This window comes from Canis lupus, chromosome 19 (genome assembly GCF_048164855.1).
Source record: "Canis lupus baileyi chromosome 19, mCanLup2.hap1, whole genome shotgun sequence".
NCBI classification, from domain to species: Eukaryota; Metazoa; Chordata; class Mammalia; order Carnivora; family Canidae; genus Canis; species Canis lupus.
In genome coordinates this window covers 43,096,308-43,119,709 of record NC_132856.1, presented here as the reverse complement: position 1 = coordinate 43,119,709, position 23,402 = coordinate 43,096,308, and the positions used below count along the sequence as shown (strand labels likewise).

At 54.8% G+C, this 23,402-nt stretch overlaps 1 protein-coding gene across 1 annotated transcript in view; it reads right to left on the bottom strand.

Annotated features, from left to right (window-relative positions):
- Nucleotides 1-125: 125 nt before the first annotated feature.
- The window catches only part of SCAP (SREBF chaperone), a 67,496-nt gene continuing 44,219 nt past the window's right edge, over nucleotides 126-23,402 (bottom strand). Inside the window, exons 3-23 of the mRNA XM_072786429.1 lie at nucleotides 21,816-21,945; nucleotides 12,980-13,137; nucleotides 11,961-12,181; nucleotides 11,672-11,777; nucleotides 10,890-11,062; nucleotides 10,364-10,490; nucleotides 8,905-9,017; nucleotides 7,821-7,915; nucleotides 6,532-6,630; nucleotides 6,192-6,410; nucleotides 4,786-5,162; nucleotides 4,174-4,362; nucleotides 3,898-4,099; nucleotides 3,703-3,818; nucleotides 3,093-3,609; nucleotides 2,920-3,005; nucleotides 1,466-1,548; nucleotides 1,201-1,367; nucleotides 963-1,043; nucleotides 554-760; nucleotides 126-469 (exon numbers count right to left, since the gene is read on the bottom strand). Of these exons, the coding sequence (XP_072642530.1) occupies nucleotides 224-469; nucleotides 554-760; nucleotides 963-1,043; nucleotides 1,201-1,367; nucleotides 1,466-1,548; nucleotides 2,920-3,005; nucleotides 3,093-3,609; nucleotides 3,703-3,818; nucleotides 3,898-4,099; nucleotides 4,174-4,362; nucleotides 4,786-5,162; nucleotides 6,192-6,410; nucleotides 6,532-6,630; nucleotides 7,821-7,915; nucleotides 8,905-9,017; nucleotides 10,364-10,490; nucleotides 10,890-11,062; nucleotides 11,672-11,777; nucleotides 11,961-12,181; nucleotides 12,980-13,137; nucleotides 21,816-21,945 (3,712 nt within the window). The 3' untranslated portion in view covers nucleotides 126-223. The remainder of the gene's footprint in view (nucleotides 470-553; nucleotides 761-962; nucleotides 1,044-1,200; nucleotides 1,368-1,465; nucleotides 1,549-2,919; nucleotides 3,006-3,092; nucleotides 3,610-3,702; nucleotides 3,819-3,897; nucleotides 4,100-4,173; nucleotides 4,363-4,785; nucleotides 5,163-6,191; nucleotides 6,411-6,531; nucleotides 6,631-7,820; nucleotides 7,916-8,904; nucleotides 9,018-10,363; nucleotides 10,491-10,889; nucleotides 11,063-11,671; nucleotides 11,778-11,960; nucleotides 12,182-12,979; nucleotides 13,138-21,815; nucleotides 21,946-23,402) is intronic.

Below are 23,402 nucleotides of genomic sequence, written 5' to 3'. Positions count from 1 at the left end.
CGCCCCGTAACCTGCAGCTCACAAAAGCGTGTGAGCCAGTGCTGGCTTTTAGGCCCAGGGAGGGTGGGTGTGTAGCAGCTCTAGGGGAAGACTTAAGTGGCTCAAAAGGCCAGTGGCAGATGGGATTTAAAAAAAAAAAAAGTTTAATATTACAGTCACAAGGCAGAGACAGCTTCCAGAAGACTCAGCTCTGTACCACAGCTCCTGCCCGCCACGCCCCCACTCAGTCCAGCTTCTCCAGCACAGAGGGCACATACACCAGGCTGAGCTCGCTGCCAAAGTTGCAGACGATGGCAGCATTGTCGAGCACCAGGATCTGGCGGGTGGGCTGGGCCTCGCTGTTCTTCCCCAGGTAGACTGTCTGTAACAGGTCCCCGTAGTTTAGGTCCCAAAAGGAGACACAGCCCTGGCCGCCAGTCACCAGCAGGTTGTCGGAGATGACACCCAAGCTTGCACCACAGCCCAGGTCCTGGAGGCAGAGACACGATGAGCTCTAGGTCTCAAATCCCCCTCCCTAAAACACCAAGAATCCTGTGGCCCCCAGTCTGCCCACCTGCTGAATGGAGTAGAGTTTGATGCCCGTGCTACGGTCCCAGATGCTGATGAGGTCATCCAGGCCACTACTGATGACGCAGGAGGTGGTACAGGTGAGGGAGGTGACGTCCCCACGGTGAGCGAACATGTGGCTGACCCGGCTGCCGGTCAGCACGTCCCACAGGCAGATGGCCCCATCTTGTCCTCCACTGGCCAGCACCATGGTCTAGGGGAACAGGCCCAGGGGAGCCAGGTCACTGGTGGAATACCTTTGTCCACGGGGGTGTCTCTACCCTGGGGAGTGGGGGGGCTTCCCGCTCTGCTTCCCACACAGTTCTGGGGTCCAGCTGTCCAGAGTCAGAAACAAAGGCCATGGCTTGGTACCCCTGCAGCCCACCACAGCACCCCCCCTCCGCTGACCCCCTCACCTGGTCAATGTACACAGTTGTGATGGCCCCTGAGTGGCCCTGCAGGGTGAAGAGGCAACACGAGTCCTCCAGACGGAACACCTGGGGCAGGGGTGGGCATCAGGTTCTGGTCTCTGGGGGCTTCCCACTTACATTTTGGCCAGGAAATCCCTTCTGCATCCTCTCCCTGACTGACCCTGAATGCTTGCCCTCCTATGGCAGGCCACCCCAGCACCCACGAGATGGAACCAACTCTCACTCTCAGCGTGTGGTCTTGGCTCCCAGTCACAAGCCGCCCAGCTGCGGCCTTGAGGGCAGTGATGGGTTTCTGGTGTGCACAGGGCACGGTGTGGGTCAGGCGACAGGATACTGTGTCACTGCTGCTGTACACAGGGGACGTAGGGGAACTGCTCCGCCCTGGAGTCCCTGGGGACAACAGACCAAGTGAGATCTCAGAGAAAACACGATGCAAGCAGTGACCGCCCTCCCCGCACCAGGTGCAGACACCTGCACAGGCCTCTGACCTCGGAACTGCAGGGGACTGAGGACGCTGTGGGTCTCCAAGGAGAAGAAGTCCAGGGAACCGTTGAGCCGGGCAGCCACAATCCTGCAAGAGAAGAGTGGCTGCTGGTGGCTCTCCCTCAGAACACCCGGGCTTGGGGCTGAGCACTGCGGCCACCTGAAGGGTCAGCTCCACTGGGCATATGGGAACAGACGGAGGGACCACGGCCAAGATGCAATCACAGGTGCTGGGAAACCTGCTGAAGCCAGGAACGTGGGGTGCAACTCTCCTTTGCCTTTATCCGTGAAATGGGGACAACTACCGACCTCACGGGATGAGCCTGAGGGTAAATGAGCTTGTGTGTTAAGAGGCACCTGGAGAATATCATGGAAGACTAGGGTTTAAGAGCCCTCACAGCCTGGAGATTAGGAGGGCCTTCTGAGGAGGGAGATGGGTCCCGGGGGCGGCTGTGTGGTGGAGCTCTGCTCTGCTCTCCGAAGCAGCTTTGATCCAAGCTCCACCCACTGCACTTCCTTTTTCCACAAAGAAAAGATTTCTTCACTGCCAGGGGGATTCCTAGGGAGAGACGGGGGGCATCTGCTCAGCGGCCCCAAAGCTTTGAAACGAGTGGAGTTCCAAATCTTCCTCCGGCACAAGGTGGTGCTTGCCTATGAGCCCTGAACAGGAAGGGCCCACCAGAGCCTTCGAAGGCAGGCGTGCGGGGAGGGGAGGGCGAAGGGAAGGGGGAGCACACACGGGCACCAGGAACTCAGGGCAGGGCTGACACCTGGGGGCTTTCCCTGAACCTGAAAAAACAAGCAGTAGGGAAGAATTTCCAAGTGTGGAGGAAGCCTACAAGCCTGGCCAGGCTGGAGGAGAGAGTGATCGCCAAGGCCCACGCAAGCAGCCTCTGCATCAGGGCAGAGATGACAGTGGCAGCCACCAGAACCGAGGGCCAAGTGTACCCCGCCCCAAGAAGAAAAAGGCTCCAATTTTAGCTTAGAGGCTGGTACCACTCGGGACCAGCAGGAGTCAGGCAGGTCAAGTGTTGAGCAGGAGGCACCAGGTCTCAGTGAGACCTGGGTTTATTGGCTAAGAATGAGGAGCAAAGAAAGCCCTGGTGGCTGGGCCCCCGGGCAGCACCCGCAGCCAAGCAGCAGGCCAGGGAGGGAGGCGAGAGCAGCGGACAGCACCAAACTTGAAGGAAAGTTTTAAAAAGGTTCTTCTGAGAAAGCCTCTTTCTGTCACAAAATGCAGCTGAGACCTGGTAAGGTCTGCACTGATGGGCTCGTCTGGGAAACCCGGACTGTGAAACAGAAGGGAAACCAAGGTGCAGTCGTTAAAGGCCCCAGGCCCTCGGCGGTCACCCCTGCGGTTCACAGGTGTGGGGCTGCAGTACTGAGAAGGGCCATCAAGCACGGTGGGAAAGGGGCGAGGACGTGGGCTTGGGGAGGGCAGGCGGCCCAGCGCGCTTACCTCTTGTCCAGGAAGACCAGGGCCGTGATGCCCGAGGACACCTCCTCGCTGCTGCAGCGCAGTGTACCCTCGATGGCATCCCAAACCTGCAGGCGCAGAGGCCATGAGCCCTGAGGCCAGGGAGGCCCCCAAGCCCACGCAGGGACGCCCTCCGCCCACCCGGCGCCGCCCACCTCCAGGCGGCCGCTGCTCCGCCCCACGACGATGAGGCTGCCCTGTAGCTCCAGGCTCCAGATGGAGCCGTCTGCGCTGGGGGCCCAGGCCAGGCAAGGGGAGCCCTTCTCGGGAGGACCCTCGTCCTCGGGGGTCAGGGGCGGCCCGGGCCCAGGGGAGGGCGGGCGCAGAGGGGGCGTGCAGCTGGGCGCGAGGCCGTCCTCCTGGTACACGCGCTGCACCAGGCGGCTGAAGTCGTAGCCCGGGCCGTCGCGCGCACGGCTGCAGCCCGCCCGGTGCCGGGGCTCGGGCTGCGTGGGCTCCGAGAGCCTCGGCTGTGCCGAGAAGTTGGTGTCGATCAGGCAGGTGAGGTCTGGCTGGTCCCCGAAGAGGGCAGGAGGCGGAGGGCCCCGGGGCCGGTGCCGCAGCGGAGGGCTGTCCCCAGGCTCCTCCGGGCCCCCCTTCCCGCTGTCGGACAACCGTTCCCAGCTCTCCTGCGCCTCGAACGCGATGCCAACGCCACTATCTCGGCGCTGCCTGCGGGGGTCGGGGGAGGCAACGGAGTGAGGGTGGGGGGTGGGGGGTGGGGGGGTGGGGCGTGGGGGGGGTAGGGGCGGGCCGGGCACCTACCCCGGGCGCGGGATGCGCGTGAGACAGTCCCCGGTCTGCGCGTCCCACACGCACACGTGGCCCGCCAGGCAGCAGCTCACCAGCAGCATGCCGTCGCTGGCCAGACACTCGATGTCCTGCGGGCGGCGGCGGTCAGCACGTGGGCCCCGCCCCGCCCCGCCCCGCCGGCCCCCCGCCCCCGCGCCGCCCCCTCACCATGAGGTGTCCCCGCAGCACCAGCGGCACGATCTCCGTCTCGGGCGGCGCGTAGCCGTAGTCGTCGCAGGGCAGCTCCCCGCGCCGACGCCGGCCGGGCCCGCTGCCGGGCTGCCCGTAGTTGCGCGGACACAGCACGCGGTAGAGGCAGAGCAGCAGCAGCACGAGCACCATGCCGGCCGCCAGGCCCAGCGCGGCCACCCTGCACGGGCGGGAGCGGTGAGCGGCGCCCCGGGCCCCTTCGCCCCCCGCCCACGCCCTCCTCACGGGCCTTACTTGTACAGGGTGACGTCGCCGTGGGCCGGCGCCACCCCCGGTGCCCTGGGGCCGGCCTCCCAGAGCCCACCGGGCCCGGGCCGCCGCTGGGGCCAGGCGCTGCGGCCGTCCTGGGGGTGCCGCCCCTCCAGGGCCTCCCTGGGGTTCAGGCGCAGCGTGACCGGGATGACGGGCAGCAGGCTGATGTACCTGGGGGCGGCCGCGGATCAGCCGAGAGCCTGCGGAAGGGCCCCTCCCCACTGCCCCGCGCCGGCTCACCCGGCCAACTCCAAGCCCCCCTCCCTCTGGGGACAGGCTTCCCAGCAGTGGGGGGGGGGGGGTGTGTGCTTTGCTCTGTTACAGCCATCACTGCGCGCGGGCTCCCTCCTCCGCCCATCCTGGCATGGGGGGGTGACGGCTGGGGGGCTGAGGGACTGGCAGCAGCACCCTGTTACTGTCCTGGGCTTGTGCTGCCTGGAGCGCTGGGTCCTACCTCACAGCCCTACGGGTGTTTCTTTGAAAGGAAATACAGAATTCAAAGCAATGGATCTCCCACCTGAGGGGGAAGGGATGCTCTGGGGGCAATGAGCCGACACCAAATGGGAAGGTGGCAGCTGGCACAGCCCAGCTCACCTCTTGGCCAGGGTGATGTTGTAGTAGCTGAAGAGCGTGGGCCAGTGGCGGAAGGACAGCTTCCTCCAGAGTTCCTCATCCTCAGGCCCCCACGTTACCTCGGGGACCAGGCTGTCATGGGCGCCCTCTGCTGGGCCCCCAGGCTCAGGCGGCTCTCCAGGCAGCGTCTGGTTCTCAGGTAACTTAGGGCCATCAGGTGGGAAGATGGAGAAGGCAGGGTCCGGGTGGCTGGCGGGCAGCACTCCACCAGGCACGGGCATGGGAGTCAGGGCACCCTCACCCAGTGGGCTCTGTTCTGTCACCTGGGCGGCAAGGTAGGTGCGCAGCCCTGCTGGGTCTGTGTACACCAGGATGCCGATCCAGACAACGGTGCCAGCCTGCAGTGGGGTAGTAGGGTGCTCTCAGCAGGGCCTTTGGGTGGCCCTGACCCCCAGCAGCCTTGGCCCTTGTGCCAGAAGGAAGCAGCACAGGGACCTCATGCCTGGTGGGGGGAGGACACAGGCCCCAATCTATCCTCCCTTCTGCCTCATGAAGTCCCACCACTACCATCTGGGCCAACTGCCATTGGAGGGACCTAGTTCCCTTTTCATGGTCATGGTTTTGGTTTCCTGGCCTAGAAATACAAAGAGTACTCTTAGAACTTCCCCAAACCCATCTCAGCTGGGGCCAAAAGGCAGGCACCATTCCCATGGTCAGCAGAGCAAGAGGGACCTGCTCAGAGATGCCATGGGTCCCCCCTCGTCCTCGGAGGGCCTCAGCCTTGCTTCCTCTCCCTGCAGCCCCCTGGGGGTGCCACTGCTGGCCAGCAGCCTGCCCTGCTCCTCTCCTGCCCAGCCCAGAAAGTGAATTATTCTGGCCAGCATCTTCTGATGCCTGTGCACTATATAGCAGGGGAGCCCTGGCTTGGGGAACCACGGTAGCTCCATTCCAGAGCACTCCATCTACCAGGTTCCGTCCTGGGTCCCTCTAAGGAGATGATGACTCTTCTACCCAATGCCCCAAGGGCTGCTTCTTCAAGGGATAGATTTATTGCCTTAGAAGCCCCGGTGGCTCAGCGGTTTGGCGCCGCCTTCAGCCCAGGGCGTGATCCTGGAGACCTGGGATCAAATCCCACATCAGGCTCCCTGCATGGGGCCTGCTTCTCCCTCTGCCTGTGTCTCTGCCTCTCTTTCTGTGTGTGTCTCTCATGAATAAATAAAATAGTTTTTTAAAAAATCTGTTTAAAATAAAAAAAAAAAAAGAAGCCTCTAGGATCTGGGCAAGACGGTATGGCAGGCAGCTTCCCAAAGCCAGGATTCATGGAGCCACGAGGGCCTGAGGAGCACCCCCCACCTCCAAGGCAAAGTGCAAAAGTCCAGAGGGAACGGAGCGCTGGCCCTCAGAGGGCAGGGAGGGGTGGCCAATACCATGATAAGGCGCTGTGCCAGGCGGGTGCGGGCCAGGAAGTAGATGACACGCAGCCTCTTGGGAAGCCGCAGGTTTCGGAAGGAGGATGGTTGCAGGGTGATGGTGTGGGGTGTGGATGGCCGTACGGCCAGCTGCCGCTCGAAGCGTGCTGGTCGCCCCACTGGTTTTGCTGGAGGCAGGCAGGCCTCAGAGGGCAGCCGCTTGTTCAGGTCCGCTAGCTGTTGGGGGCGCAATGGTCAGGGCTTGGGGCTGCCCAACAGGGTGGATGCCCCAGACAGGATGCCCTGAACATGGCCAGGGCCAGAAAGGCAGGTAGGGCAGGGCCCAGCCCACTCCTACCTCCATCCGGCGAATGTCAATGGACAGGACAGTGGTGAAAAATAGCATCTGAAGGAAGAAGTCTGACACGAGGCCCACGACGGCAAAGAGACAAAACTCCTGGAATTAGAACAGATGAGGAGACACGATGACATCACAGCCCAGCACCTGAGAAGCAGCTCCCTGCCTGCAGGCCCCTCAGAATCTGTGGGGCAGCAGAGAGAAAAAGAGACGCTGGTTACATTCGGAGTCTGGGAGTGGCGGCGGAGGGGCAGTGCCAGCTGCCCCCCTCCCCACCAGGGGGCAGCAGAGAGAAGGCTGAAGGGGGGTGCTCTCCGGAAACCTTCCAGTCCGCCTTGAGAGGAGGGCCTGATCCAGCCTGGAAAGCACTGAGCCCCACCAGCCCGCTCCCCAAAAAGCCCTCCCCCACTGCCCCTCTGGCCCTGCTTAAGTCCCATGACCAATGCCTACCTAGAGCCCAGGCCTGACCCAATGTCAGGACGCTCAGAAAGCTTGTTGGCCGGTGACTGCCAAGGACCAAAGGAAAGAGGGCAGGAGGAAATTAATTTACGCTCTGAAACTTAAAACAGGTAGTCTCTGCTCCCCAAGCTCTGCCAAGAGATGAAATCTGCTCAGATTTCAGTTTTCCTTCCCTGCCCTTCACCACAGCTTCCACTCAATCTGCGGTAAGATGAAGGACCCAGCAGGTGGTGGCACAGTGGTCATGTCAGTTTCATGTCCCAAGATGGCACTGTGTCCCGCGGACACCCTCTGGGGAGAAGCCTACAGCCCTATGTTGTCTGCTCTCCCCCACAACTCAGTAGGCCTGCCAGCCATGGGGGCAAGTAGCGGGGAACAAGATCCAGTACTCCCTTCCTGCAACCCCTCAAGCAGTGGTCAGCAAGTCTGGGTTCTGACTCAGTGTAGGGCCCCCTCCCTCTGCTCACAGCCCCACAGCCAAGTGAGGGCACTGGGCCAAGAGCAGGAGCTACTCTGAGCAATGAGTGGTGGCCCTCCTGGTCTGGAGGCTGCAGATGTGGGTGAGGGCTAAACCTAGGAAGGAGGAGGGGCCCCACAGTGCTTCTGCCTGAGAAATGAGCAACAGGTCTGCCTGGAGCCGCGGGAGCACTTCTGAAGCAGACCTGCTGGGAGCACTCTGTGCGTGGAACACCATCCCTGGCAGCGAAGAGGTCCCATCTCCCAGGCGAGGGTTGCCTGCACTGAGAAGGGTACACCCTGCACGCTGCTGCACAGCTGGGGAGCTGAGCAGCTGGCTCCACACTCACCCGAGGAGAGCCTTAGGGCCTTACCTGGATGGCGGGCACCAGGGTGAAGTAGCCAATGAGGATGATGCCCAGCTCCGTGGCCATGTTCTTCATGATGGACCAGCTCTCACTGCTTAGGCCTGCGGAGGACGACAGGGCCATGGGGCCAGCACATGTCTGCACCCAGCCTCCTGTTCCCCAGAGGGCAGAGGCTTTGGAGGCTGAGTGCCCAGCTTTTTGAGGCAGCCGGCCCACCACAGCACCCAGGCTCCGGGTGCTGCCATCACTGCACAGGTGCTGCGGGGAGGGGCAGGAGGGTACAGAGGAGAGCTACAGCCACCATCAGAGCCAGGGAGAAGCAGGGTGCTGAGACGAGCAAATCCAAGAGGAAAGCCGAGCACTACCCACTCTGCCACGTCCAGCCTCCAAGTACTGCTCTGCCTGGTGCGCACGGGCCCCACACGGGCAGAAGACCCAAGCAAGGGAAGTGCTGGCTATGGTCTTCCTCCAGCCCTCCCCTATAGGAAGCCTCTGCTGGGTGAGGGGCCATGTCTCCTCCTGCCACCAGAGCCCCCCATCTAGTGCAGGGCCTGGCCTCTCACAGAATTTCACAAAGGTCTGTCCAACAAATGAACAGCCTGCCCTCAGCCCTGTTCCCACAGACTAGGGGTTAGAAAGAGGAAGCACAGAAGTTCAGACTTCCGGGTCTAGGCTCTCTGCCCACTTTCCTCAGAATCCTGATCCCCAACTCCTGGCACTGAGTCCACAAGGACCTTTTGCGGCAGCTGTGGAGGCAGTCTCTGAAGTGACCAGCCTCAGGAGTCTGGGCCTAGTGTGGTGGAGTGAGGCAGGAAGCAGCAGCACCAGGTGCCAGTCTGGACAAAAGGCCACCAAACACAAGCCCTGCAGAGTCCAGTCTGTGTTCTTAGGGACACATGAACCAGGACAAAGTAAAGTCGAGCAATTCCATGGTTCCTCAGGGCATGTGCTAACAAGCTGCCAGGGCCTGGTGGTCCACACCATGTTACACTAGAGGTCAGACCAAGGGCAATTTCTGGTCCTGTCTCCTCCACAGCAGAAAGCACAGCATAGGCCCTCCCCTGTGTACCCCCCCAACTGCCAGAATTACCTTGAGCGATGCGCAGCTTCACCTCGAGGTCCACTGGGGTTGAGACCACTGACTTGGTGAGCACCAACACGTTCTCTAACCCAATAACCACCACAAGGTAGGGGAAAATCTCGCTGGGGACAAAGAGGGAGAGGGTGAGGACAGTACTGAGGAAGGCTTCTCAACAAGTCTGGGTCCCGGGAAGGCTGTGGGGTTTGCAGCCTGTAGTGGGAGGATGCTGAGCACAGGGCCTAGAAGCCCAGGGCCCAAGCCCTAACCTCCCCCACCTCGCCACACACATGCCTGTCTACCTCGCTTTCAGCTTTCAGGCAGCCCTGGAAGCCTGGCCAAGTGGCCAGCAAGCATCCCTGCCTCCATCTCTGCAGTATGGTGGCTCCCGGTGCACCCCTCTCCCTGTCCCTCCCACACCAGACTCTGCTGGCCAGAGCGAATGGCCAGGAGCCCTCAGCATTGCTGCCAGCCAAGCCGTCAGGATGAAGTAACGGCAGATGAGAGGGGTCTCAAGCCCTGCTCACCTCTACAGAGGGTGTTTGGAGAATGGGTCCTAAAGAAAACTACTAGCTCTCCAGGAGCTGAGGCTCACACTACTGGTGAGGGACTATGAGAAACTGGGCACACCAGCTAAGGTAAACCTGGTGGGACCCCTGCTGTGGGGCGGTGGGAAGGAGGGCTCTGAGGATGGCATGGCAGACAGCCATGAGGGAGGGGGTGTTAGCACCATCAGATTCAGGAAGGAAGCAAGTGTTCCACGAGCAAAAGAAGTAACAGAAAACACAACATCACTGCTCCTGCAACCAGTATGACAAACCCCGGGAGGGGACAGGCCAGGTGGCCAGCAACCATGAGCAGACAGGGGGCGCAGGGCCTAGCCAGAGCCATGCAGGCCCAAGACAAACATGGAAACGGGCTTCCAGCCCAAGAGTTGGAGAGAAATGGCAAGAGAAAGCACACATCAGTGGAAAGGTGGCAAATTAGTGTGTCTTTTAAAAACTTACTCTGAAATGACCTATTTTATTAGTCTTTTAAATGTTTTAGTGGTAAAAAAAGGGAAGAGATGTACCTTTCTTAACTTCCTACCCATCTATGCCTCAAACCATCATGAAGCAGTATGCGTGTTTGTGTATATAAATATATATAAATGAACACACACCCACATCCACTTACACACACAAGCAGGACAAGACCACACACGTGCAGAAATACACTTATATCTACATATATGAATGCATGTCGCCCCCCCCCACACACACACCTATACATGTATTATATGTATATACAGATGCGCTATACATACATCAATATGAATACAGGCCAGGTAAGTCAAAGGTAAAAATGTACCTCTTAAATGTCAAAATAACAATGTGAAGATATGAGAGCAATCATCCGGTCCCAGGCATGCCCAGAGGCTCTCCGGCCCAAGGGCACCCCTGAAGCTCAGTGGAGCCTGGTGAGGACCTACCCGCCATTGAGGGTAGGGGTCAGGCCGAAGAGTGTGCAGAGCCCCACAGACATGAGCAGCGAGCTGAGCACTGTAACCACGGCAGCCAGAGCCAGCCCCCATTTGGACTTGACCATGTCGATCTTGCCTGGAGGGCAGAGAGGGCACATCAGGGCAACATCTTCCCCAGATCCTGACACACCCCGGGCCCTTCTGTGCTTATCTCCTAGGAGTAGAGAGTACCTTGACATCTGAGGAAGGGGAGGCCCCTGGTTTCACCAAAGAAAAGGACACCCACATATACTTCCCAGTCTCAGAAGCAGTGTGTCTTTTGGGAACCCTAACCGAGAAAGGGTCTTTTCTGGAGAAGCCAGAGAAGGCCTGGACCCACCCAAGCCCAAGACTATTGGGGGATGAAGCCCTGGCTTTTGTGACCACTGGGCATGTTTGTCATCTCTGCCTAAGCCACCTCCAGAGGCAGGGAAGCAGGTGGTGTGGAACGCCCATTTAGCTTGGAGGAAGCCCTGAGCCTCTGCACTGGACCTACGTGTGGAGAAATAGATGTAGGCAAACAAGATGATGTAGGTGGTCACGAGGGGGATGAGTTCGGCGATGCCAATCTCCTCCTTGAAGTGCACGTGGACCAGGCTCTCCGCCCGAAGGCTGCAGTTGGGGCTGGGGTGCAGGAGCATCAGGCGGGCCCGCAGGCTGCCCAGGAACCTGCTCATAGAAGGGGGTGATCGATGGACTGGCTCTCTTGCGCCCGGGGTAAAGACAATCCCTTGAAGGAAGGCCCATCGGGGCCAGGGCTTCCCTCCTCCCTGTGTTGGAAGGAGCTTTTCTGTGGTGTCTGAGTTTCCCAGTCTTCAAGGGGCCTTGGAAGAACTATAAAGTTGTCTTAGGAGCACCCCAGGCTCCTTCCTCAACACCCTTTTCCTGACCTGTCATACCACTCTGAGTGCCAAAGGCCCAGGACAGTCAGTTGGAGGCATCCCCAGTGCTCTCTGCCTAGGGAGGGAGCTGCCTGCAGCACTTGCTGGGAAGGCCTGAGGCCACATGCCTATGCCACCAGCCGGGCTCTACCAGAGGCTCAAGAAAGACCAGTGGGGGCACCAGGACCCTGAATTTGCCTTCGTCCCTTATTCTTGACCACGTGTCAGGTCACCCCCACTCAAATGTGAATCTAAGGGAGATAAACATTTTAACAGGAGGCCTAAAAACTCCAATTCCTGGGGGACATTCTGGATATCCTAAAACAGAACGGGGACTACTCCGAGCCTCGTGCCATTCCACAGCCCAGCCAGGAGCCCTGAGTGCCGACGGCCTTACTTGGCATGGTAGCGCTGGAAGACCAGGGTAATGGTATATGAGACCATCCTCTTTCTGGTGTAGAGGCTCACCCCGCTGTACTTCCCAGGAACACCAAACAGCAAGTCTGCAGACAGAAACCAGCAGGCACTGACAGAGGAAGACAGCCGCTGTAGAGCCAAGGACCCCTTCCCACCCCGAGCCAAAAAAACAAGGGGTAACCCTTGATCTGCCAGAGCGCCCATCAAAGAGGGCATGGTGACCAACAGACACCCTTTGCAGGTCCCTGGGGAACCTGCCCTGGGGGTACCTTTGAGCGTGGCTGAGGTCTGTAGGGTTTTGGGCTCATGCTGGTGGATAGTCCCGATGATGTCAGGATCAGCATGAAAGCGTTCCCGGTCATTCTGCCAGAAGTTCCCAGGGGATAATAGCAGGCATCCATGCTCAGGAAGTAGGTTCCGGAGCTTCCTGAGGCCTGGCAGCAGGTCGGTCACCTGCAGGCACACCTCCTCCAGACCCCTGGTCCCGGAACTGTGCAGGAGATAGCACAAGGCACCTGCTATGTCTGTGAGCACAAGGCAGGCCCACTGCATTTACGGGGGACCCTCTGTCATCAGGCTCCCAGATGCCTGCTATCTCAAAGAGCCTAAGGATGAGGACAGCAGGGAAAAGTTCTTCCAGGTGGTTGACAGCATGTGGCTGATGCACCTTCAAAGTACATGTGGGGTCCCAAGGCTGTGAGAAGTGAATTCTGGGACCATACGCAACCTCTCACCCACTAAGATATCTCGGCCAATTCAGTGGGCAGAGAGGCTAGGGTGAAAATTAGGGGCTTCATTTCATTCACCAAAATGCACTGTCAAAACCCTCAGCTAACTGAAAACCCAGCGGGTGAAGCAGCCTGTGAAGCCAGCACATTCCAGAGACCCACTGGGAGCCGGGGGGGCACCATCTTGGCTGGGACGTCCAAAGTGATCCCCAGGTGGAGTGTGCTCCTCCTCAGCTCGGCCACCATCATATCCACACCTAAGAACCACTGGGAAGTAAGCCATCTGAGGCGTGAGGCAAGCAGCTCCCCATCAGCTCAGCCCTAAGGACACCTACTCTGAGACCTGAGGACAAAACTGCCTGCGCCATCCACAGAGGTCCAGGGGGAGTGCAGCCATGCGGGCCCCACAGGATGCTGAGCCAGGAAGCTGGCTCACCCGTCACTCTTCTCACTTGTTCAAGTTCTGCAGAGCTGGCTGGCTCAGGAGAGTTATGCCAAGGACTGTCCCTCCCTTCATTCTGGGATGGATTCAGGGCGGCTGGGGTCCCTGGGAGGGGTACCTGTCTCTCAGCACGTGGTTCCGGATCTCTTCCACCAGCTGGAATGCCCGGGACAGAGGTGAGCGAAACACATCCACTGCCAAGAGGTTCTTGTGCCAGGGAGACACCGAGGACTTCACAAATATCTGCTGGATATAAGCCACAGGGGCACCCACATACTGCAGAAGAAATAGGGGAGGGGTGGAAAGGTTAGCTCACACAGGAGAGAGAAAAGCGGGCCCACATTTAGTAAGGGTTTACTGAGCAACTCTATGGGCAAAGCACGTGGGGCCCAAAGGACAGGCTTTCAGAAATGAAGATATCCACAAGGGGCTTTTTATCAGCTATCAACCACTTTCCTACACACTTCCCATTAGACCAGGGGTTGGCAGACTATGGCCACGGGCTAAATCAAGCCGGATACCTGCTTTTCTAAATACGGTCACCCCATTCTGTACTGTCCGTGGCAGCTCTCAAAACCAACAATAGCAGAGGTGGGTGTTTGCAACAGAAACTGTGTGAGCTGCAAAGCCTAAAGCATTTACCATCTAGGTCTCTACGGAACATACCTGCTGACCTCGCGGTGGACCATAAGCTCCCAACAGGGTGCAGCCTGTTTTATCAATCCTTCCACTTGTAGGTCAGTGGTTTTTAAAGATTAAAAGACCCAATTTTAAATCCCAGCTCTCCAACTGTATGGCCTTTGAAACACTTTGGATTTCAGTTTCCTGACTGTGAAGAGGGGGTAACCGACATTCATCCTGCACCATTGAAGATGCACACACACTCACGCACACCTCACACCACCATGGACACTATTACACACATATGCATACAAACAACACATGCAGAGATTAAGTATTAATGGAAGTATTAGCAATCAACAGTTGTGGCACATCTCTTCATCAACTCCCCCATGACAGTCCTATGGGAAGCAAGGTGACGACGCAAGATTTCATGACTCATGCAGGGTGGTGCAAGGACCCAAGCCCATGTCTCCTCACTGAACATCACGACTTTCTCTCTAGAACATGCCATCTGCTCCTGAAGAGCTAACAACAAGCACCTGACCAAAGCATTCAGACATGTAACAGGCAAGGAGTAACTCCCAGGAATGGAGAGGTCGGGGGGCACCCCCAAAATAAGGTACTGGATTAGCCGTGGCAGGATTATGGCCAAAGGAGAAACTGAGCAGAGCCACAAGGAATGGCAGGAGAGGGACAGGGAGGGTCCCTGAGAGCACAGCCAGTCTAGACAACACAAAGGAGTCTTGCCAATAAATAACAGAAATCACAGCTAGAACGATGAGGGGTGGGAAGGAGGACGCCTGACTGAGCTGTCTGGATTCTAACGAGCTGAAGTGAAAAGCCTCCAGGTGTCTCTGAGAGGAAGGGTGACCCCAGAATAAAGCAGTGCTCTGGAAGCCTACTCTGGAGTTACAGCGTCATCTAGCTGGAGGCCAGGAAAGACTGCCCACAGCCATGACACACGGTGGTACCAGCTGAAAGGGCTGTCCTCACGTCCATGCCACAATCAGGGACTCTCAAGGGGAGAGGAGGAGGTGAAGGAAGGCCACTTAGCCACTCAATGATGCCTGACTAGAGATTATTGCACAAGCAAGGGTCAGGAAGCTGAACACAAATACCAAGTCACGGCCTCCTGGGCATAAAGGAACAACCCAAGGCAGCCACCTGCACCTTTGTGAAGTTTACGTTTATGAAGCCATGTCTTACAAAGGCTCTGGGGAAACAAGGCCTCACCTGCTTTGTCATTTGCACTGGACTCGGCCTGCTAGAAGCTGTCCAGAGGAATCTGGATGGAGCTGGCTGCCGCAGGCTCTGACCTAAACAGCAGCTCAAGGGCTCAACTCATCACACAAGCCTGATTATGGGAGGAGCTGTCTGGAGATGAACAGCTCTACAAGGAGAGCCATCCCCATGGAATCATCCTCAAACCCTGTGAAGGACACAGTGTGTCACCCAGGGACAGCATGACACTGTGGAGCCTCCATCCTGGGTGGGTCTGTCTGTTGGCCACAAGGCGGTGTCGCACGTACCACCTCCTCTGCCCAGCGCCCTTACTGGGCCCTCCACCTCCGACCTCAGGCCCACCGGAGCCTCTGCAACTGAACCCTTAGTTTCCAGGCGTCAAACTCCTCCTCGTTCCTCGGCCCTCCAGCCCACTTCCCAACCAGGCACCTTCTCCCCAGCCAGGAGCACCATTTCAACAAAGTACTAATGAACACGACAACCGGAACTTTCTCCCTGGGCTCTGGGGATGGCTCTAAGAGTTCTGCCTATAAGCGAACATACGTACATATGGTTTTGTTTTTGTTTTTGTTTTTAATGTTTCTGCCTAAAAGTATACATATTGTCACTGCTATCGTCATTTTCGGGGGAGAGGATCCATGGCTTTCATCAGATTTTCACAGGAACATGTAACCCCTCTATCCCAGACATCTCTCCATTGTCCTTCCACCAGTGCTGGGCAAATCCACTACTCATTTGTTTGCATGCCTCGGCTGGCAGGCCCCGCCAGGCAAGAACCAGGGAATAGTGAATCCTACTGCAGAGCCCTGTTCCCTGGCATTGGCCAGGCCTCCCTCTGCTGGCAGGCTCTTGACTCACCCTCCCTGATTTCCAAATGAACTTTCTAAGCAGTTATTCCACATCTTTCCAACCCTTCAAAGGGCTTGGTCTGCTCATGTTTTAACATGATTGTAGCAAACTCGTTGCCCAACATATGTGCCCTCTACCCCCCCTCTTCTGGGCATCGAAATTCCCTTACAGTGGTTTATTCAACAGGCATGGACCTGACTCTTGTCATCCACTACCTAGTCTGGGTTCCCTAGGAGTGGACCCTAAGATGGGTGCTTTACTTGGGAGGTACAGAAAGCACAGGGAGGGGAGTAGGGGCAGGAACAAGGGAGGGAAAGCAGCCAACAAAGGGTATTACTGGCCAAGTGACCTCTGTGGGTAATGGGGTTTAGCTGAGTCATCTCACCTAAGGGATTAGGGAGCTCAGGTACTACGTGTCAAGCCCTGCGGCTATTGCTTGAGGGCTGCTCATAGGGGCATGAACTCCCCAGCACCTCCGGCTGGCTGCACCAGAGGTCCTTTGACTTACGAGATGCAGGTACTGGTGGCTGGAAAGCATGTAGGCAGGCACTGAAATGGCAGTGAGGATTGGCAAGGGCCCCCCACTCCCCATCTGGGTGCTATCGTCATCACTACTAGATATTCAAGTGAGAAACAGACATGGAAACAGACACAACACATGGTATCTGAAGTGAGTGACAGAGGAGGCGTAAGGGCCAGTGGATCCAGATGCCAGTGGGCACAGGGTGCAGACTCCCCACGGGATGGAGGCTGTGGCAGGCAGTCTTCTAACAGGGCCCCGGTCACCCCCACCTCCCTGTGCTCATGCCCACGTGCAATACCCCGAGTGGGCTGCGCCTAGTGATTTGCTTCTAACAAACACATTAGAGCAAAAATAGTGAGATGTCATTTCTGAGATTAGGTTACAAAAGACTATAGCCCTTGAGGACATTATGCTGAGTTAAAATAAGCCAGTCACAAAAAAAAACAAGTACTGTACAATTCTACTTATATGAGGTACCTAAAGTAGTAGAGAGAAAGAACGGTGGTTGCCAGGGGCTGCAGGAGGAGGGCAGTTATTCATAGGTATATAGAGTCTCTGTTTTACAAGATGAAAAGTTATAGAGATGGATGATTGTACAACATGAATGTATTTAATACCAGTGAACTATACACTCTAAAGGGCTTCGATGGTAAATTTTATGTTGTATTTTGATACACACACACACACACACACACACACACACAATTGGAAGAAATAAAGATATAATTCTTCCTCTGTCCCCCTCTTCTGGAACCACGACTCTGATGAAGTCAGCCATTTTGTGAACTTCTCCGAAGGTCCACAAAGCAAAGAACTGAGGTGACCCTCAGCCGGGACATGATGAGGAATGGAGCCCCTCTGCTCAACAGCCTGCAAGGAGACTGTTGCCAGCTGGCCACTGAGTGAGCCTGGAAGCTGATTCTCCCCAGTTGGGCTTGGAGATGATGAATGCAGCCTTGGCTGCTCACCTTGAGTGCAGCCTCAGGAGACCCTGAGCCAGAAGACCCAGATAAGAAAACCAAGGCCCAGAGAGATAAGCTATGTGTCCAAGGACAGAACTGACAGGCAGCTGAGCCAGGATTAAAGCCAAGGCCGCCCAATTCTCCAACCTGTTTTTTCTCAACAGCCAACGTGTCTGGGTAGTTGGGAACCACGCGAGTTCCCACAGAGAATCGGAAACGGATGGGAAGGCCCAGAACAAGCCGTGCAGGAGGGGAGCTGAGGTTCTGGGGACCCCTGGGGTCTCCAGCCATCAGCATTCACAGCAAGAGGCCCTGACCAGGGCTTCTTGGAAATCCTGTGTCCAGGCCAGGCTCAGCCACCAGCACAAACACTGCAATGCTGGCCCTGGGAGCCCAGCCAGCTCTGAGGCCTGCCAGGTAGGCCTGATGACCTGGTCTAGAGAAGGAAGCCAGACCTGTGCAGATCTCAGGCTTGTTTTGGTTTTTTTAAACACGGTTGTTCCTCTACATTTGGATAGAGCAACCTAGAGCTCCAGAGATTTACCTTTACACTGACACACCCAAGGGCTCCCTTTAGAACATGACAGAGGACACTTGTTACTCAGCAATTCCAAAAACCAGGGCTCCTGGTTTCTTGTCATCCAGCCCTGGGCATGTACGGGGTGTAGCGTGGGGAAAGGGCAGGCTCAGGGGACCCACCTGGGTCCAACTTTTAGTGCTGGCCTCAGCTGTGTGCCTTGGCAATGGTGCCTATACTCTCCAAGCCCTAGTCCCTTCCTAGGGAGCAGGGATGGAACCCTAGAGCTCACATGTCACTGTGAGGACCAAACAAAACAACACACATAACCATCCAGCAAAGTGGCCAAAAACATGTCAGTTACGTGGAGCTACATCATCATGGCTTAAACCTACTGAAATTAGCTTTGCCATCCTCTGAAGATCAATCCCTCTGCTCCTTCCACACCCTAACCCTTCTCCTAAGCATGGGCACCTCCATCTCCAAGTTCAACATGACTGATCTCCTTACTGCCACTTTCCTCATGTCCTCACCTCTGGGGGACTGGCTTCCCACTGCCCAAAGTTGAAAGCCCACCACCTCAGCTTCAACTAGGTCCCATCTACCTTATCACCTGTCATGCTCCAGGAAAAATACCTCACTTTACATTCCTGGCCTGCTAAATAAGTGGCACTGTTTCTCTGTTCAACAAGAAGCCTTTCTTCAGTATCTACTATGTGAAAATAGTGGGCTATGCACACTTGAATGGAACACGATTCCATTCGAACACAATTCCTACTAGGTGGAAATACAGAGCAGAGAGAAGCAGGGAGAAAGAGCTGGGGAAGGCTTCCTGGAAAGAATGGCATGTGAGCTCAGGCTAAAGGACTGCAGGCCTGGTGTGCCCCAGAGGTAATCCAAGCATATAAACTTTGGTCCTCCTCCAGAACTTTGGCCAGATCTGATCAATGACAATGACAACAGTGCCCAGGGACTACATGCCTTCATGTAATCCTCTGACAACTTATGATATAGATGTGATTATCATTTCCATTTTATGAATGCAGAAATGAGGGCACGAAAGTGTGAATTAACTTGCCTGAGGTTAAAGCTTGTGCAAAGTGGAAGGCCTCTACCATTTTTGCTTTGCTCTTCTCTTCCTCTGGGAAAAACATCCCTCTTTCCAGAAAGTTCCCCTCCCAACCCAACAAGGCCATTCGTTAGTGACTCCAACAGAAGGTGGGCCTGACTCAGAGCACCAGGACCCGGTAGAGAGGATCAGAGACCTCTCTGCAGGACCCACAAAGGTGAAACTGCACGGTATAGCTGGCATTCCACTGTGGGGACCCTATAGCAAAAGGGGAGGAAGAGATAGCCATCTCCAGCATATGAAATGACTTACAATTCCATAAAAACAAATCCACACAACTTCATTCAAAATGGGCAAAAACCTAAAGGAAGACATGCAAATACAATAAGCACTTGACATAATAAACCAAGGAAGGCAAATGAAGACCACAATGAGATTTCTCTATGTACCCATTAGAAAGCCCTTTTTTTTTTTTTTTAAAGGTTTTATTTATTTATTCATCAGAGACAGAGAGAGAAAGGCAGAGGGAGAAGCAGGCTCCATGCAGGGAGCCTGGACATGGGACTCAATCCCGGGTCTCCAGGATCACACCCTGGGCTGAAGGCAGCGCTAAACCACTGAGCCACCCGGGCTGCCCTATCATATTTATTTTAAACTGACATCTTTGGGGTCCCTGGATGGCTCAGTGGTTGAGCGACTGCCTTTGGCTCAGGTCGTGATTCTGAGGTCCTGGGATTGAGTCCCGGATCGGCTCCCCACAGGAAGCCTACTTCTCTCTCTGCCTATGTCTCTGCCTCTCTCTGCATGTCTCTCTTGAATAAATAAAATCTTAAAAAAATAAAAATAGGGGGCACCTGGGTGGCTCAGCAGTTGGGCAGAGTGTGCCTTCAGCCCAGGGATCAAGTCCCACGTCGGGCTCCCTGAGGGAAGCCTGCTTCTCCCTCTATGTCTCTGCTTCTCTGTGTCTTTCATGAATAAATAAATACAATATTTAAAAACAAACAAACAGACATCTTTGTCTTCTCTAACTAGACAGAGATCTCCCTGGAAGCTGTGGGGGTTCTAGGTGTCCTATCATCCTGCTAGGCACACGACACACATGCAATAAACATTTGAAGAATACAGGAAGGAATGAGGGAATGAAGGATGTTCTGGTTCCGGGGTGGGCAGCAGGTACTTGTGTTGTGCTACCCAGTGCCTGAGCCTCCTGATTTTCCTTTGGAAATGGTCCTTTCTCATTCTCAGCCTCATGATGGAGACAACTAACTGATGAAGCCAGTCAACAAAGTACCCACCTTTGCCACAGGATTTGGGATGGAGACAGGCAAGTCACCTCACATAGCATCAACGTGGCACCCTCTCATCCTGCACCAGATTGAATACTGCAAGAATAAAGCACTGAAGCTGCTGAAGCTACTGTTAGGTAGGATCAAGAGGGGAGCTGACAGAGCGGAGAGGTGGGCTCCTTCTGAGACCCCAGCCATACTATGCCTGAGTTCTGGGACTTCCAAAGTTCCCTTCTGGCTTACTCTGGTTTGGGTGGAGTTTTCTGTTCCTTATAACTAAAGCAGTTCTTACCACTCCTGTTTTGCTGGCCTGAATTTTTATCATGGACTGTCAGTGGAGGTAAGATAATGGAACACCGACTGGATAACAGGTGGCTGCACTGAGGCCTTGAAGGGGTGGGGGCTCCAATGAGGAAGAGAGAAAACACAATCCTCTGACCGCGGAGCCCTGAAGTTATTTGTACCCCTGCTCACTATCATCATCCCAGACCAAAGAAGGGCACTATGGAAGTTTAAAGAGCTTACAAACAAGTCTCCCCCCACTTGCCCCACCCCATAGCTGTATCACTAGACATCTCTCCTGTACTATCAGGCCCAATGAACTCCTGGAGTCATGAAACATCCACAAACACAGACTACCCTGCTGTGACCAGGAGCCATCAGTTTCACTATGTGGTATAACTGCATCAGGAAGTTAATGAAGATAAAAAGTGTGAACCAAGAAGGTCCCATGCTGAGCCAATGGTCAAGCTGGGACATGAAGTCACAGAGCTGGTTTCTGCCAGCAACAGATTGTGCTCCCTCTGACCTTCATGGACAGGGTCCTAGTAAGCCAATTAATGTACAGCTTAACACTCACCCAGCTTCCCAGCTAGGTCTCTCTCTGTTGAGCACCAGTTGGGCTAAGTTTATAACAAGGACCTGACCGTTACATTACCACAAAGAAAACAAAAAGGCTGTCAGAGAGAAGGCAAGAGAGGAAGAGCTCTGTTCTCTGAGCTTTGGTTTTCCTTCTCAACAATGGACTCAGCCCCAGCACAAATCCACAGGACCAAAGCACAGTGTGTGAAGGAAGGACACTTTACCCACTACCTGGCAGGTAAAAGCTTTAGAGATGGACTAATTGAGCTTTTAAGATTTCCAAATAATGAGTCCAGCATCACAGTGAGTGATACCTGAGACTCTGGATTGGAGCAACGGTTATTCCTTGGTGGACATCAGGGCTCAGCTCAGAGACAGTTAACTGAGAACAGTATGGTACAGAAGCAGCAGGGACCTGGGGTTCTGATGCAGCAATGACCCCATGTGTGCTAAAAAACAGAGGCCCTTCATCACTCTGGGCCCCACCTCCTTAACTGGAAAAGGAATTTAAAAAAACCCAAAACCTCAACACTTTTTACCTAACTGCACTCTGAGGAGAAAATCGGACCTAATCAATCTGAAAAAATTGGGTGCACACTGCAAACATTAGACAGTGTCAAGACTCCAATGACAGAACATTCTCTAGGGATGCTTCATGGTTCTCATGACCCACTGGGGCAAAAAGATGGCTTGTTTGCCAGAGCACTGCTTGGCCCTGGGCATGGTTGTGTGAGCAGCCCAGGTAGGCATCCAGACCCATGTGGCCACAGCTCTGACAACCAGAGATCCCACCCAGTTGTTGTAGGACAGTTGCACTTCTGTGTCATTTGGTGTTTCCCTTCAAAAAGGGTTACTCATTAGCTGTGTGACTAGGTATCTGTGGTGCCTTTGTAAAACCGGTTATGTATGTGTATTCACCAATCAGAAGCTGGCCACCTTCACTCTCACTCCCAGAACCCCTGCCTGGGCCCATCTCCACCCAACCCTTGGGGCTCTCCCCAGCCACACACTGAGCACCTACCCACTCTGGCCGCTCACTGGGCTCCCCTGGTTTGTGGTCAGGGGCCACAGGCGGGGGCGAGTAGTCCTTCACGGGAGTGGTGAACTCCACCGGTCCTGTCCCTGGCAGGGGCAGTTTCAGCAGTGGGCAGCTGGGATGAACAAGAAGGAGAGAAGGGTTAGGATATGGGCGGGAGCACCATCTGCGCCGAGATGAGTGATACAGGAGCCACCGCAGGTGCACTGCGTTCTCCCTGCTGGGACTGTATGTGTGCGAAATACTGGAATCTGAAAACTGCAGAGCTAGAAAGACACTCAGAAGCCACCTAGATCAGAATTTTTCAAGCTCATTTTTAGTCACAGAAAGCTTACAAGGAAGTCCAATTCATAAAACAGACTGGTTGAGTATTTTTGAGATGTAACAAAGACAAGATGCAAAACAAAAACAAAAACAAAAAACAAAAAAACAACGGAAAATAAAACTTCTCAAATTAGATGTAAGCAAGACTATAAAAAACAGGGGAAAAAATCTATAAAAATCCCAAGGATCCTGATGCATATTGCAGGGCAACAGCTCCGATTTAAAGAGACCACAAAAATCGTGTGTAACATGCTGAGGGTATGGTATGGTTTACACTCAGACCCACCATTTACAGGGGAAAAATATTGGCTTTATATCAAAAAGCTGGCAAACCAATATGCATTTTGTTTCATGTCTTACTTTTTAACAAAACTTGTTTTTGAGAATTAACTTTTATATAATACAATGCACAAATCTCAACTAATGAATTTTCCATATGCATACACCTGTGTAATTACTACCTATATCAAGCTATAGAACATTTTCCAGAATCTCGAAAGGCCTTTGTGAGCATCCCCCAAACTACTATCAGAACTTCTAGGGTCAGTCAAGTATCTGATTTCTTGATCTCAGCTCAGGTCTTGATCTCAGAGTTCTGAATTCAAGCCCTGCATTGGGCTCCACACTGGATGTGGAATCTACAATCAATCAATCAATCAATCTTGGGACACCTGGGTGGCTCAGCGGTTGAGCATCTGCTTTTGGCTCAGGGCATGATCCTGGAGTCCTGGGATCAAGTCCCATATCAGGCTCCTGCATGGAACCTGCTTCTCCCTTTGCCTATGTCTCTGCCTCTCTCTGTGTGTCTCTCATGAATAAATAAAATCTTTGAAAAAAAAATCCATCTTCTATCACCATAAATTAGTTTTGCTTTTTTTAATGGCTTATACGTGAAACCACCCATTCCATTTGTGTACTCTCTTATAACTGGCTTTTTTCACTTAAATTTTATCTGCTAGAACCATCCATACCAGTGGGTGCAGCAGATCACTCCCACAGATATGTGCTGTTCCACTGAATTATACTTTAGTGCATTTTTCCATTCTGCTGTCAAGGAATGTCTGGCTGTTTCCAGTTTCACTTATTAAGAATAAAGATATTATGGTCATTTTTACATGTGGCTTTGGTGGCCATAACCACTCATTTCTGTTGGGTGTGTTCCTAGAAGACAATTTCTGAACTGTAGGGTGTACATGTTCAGCTTCGTAAATACTACCAATTTTCCAAAGTACGTGTACAAATGTATGT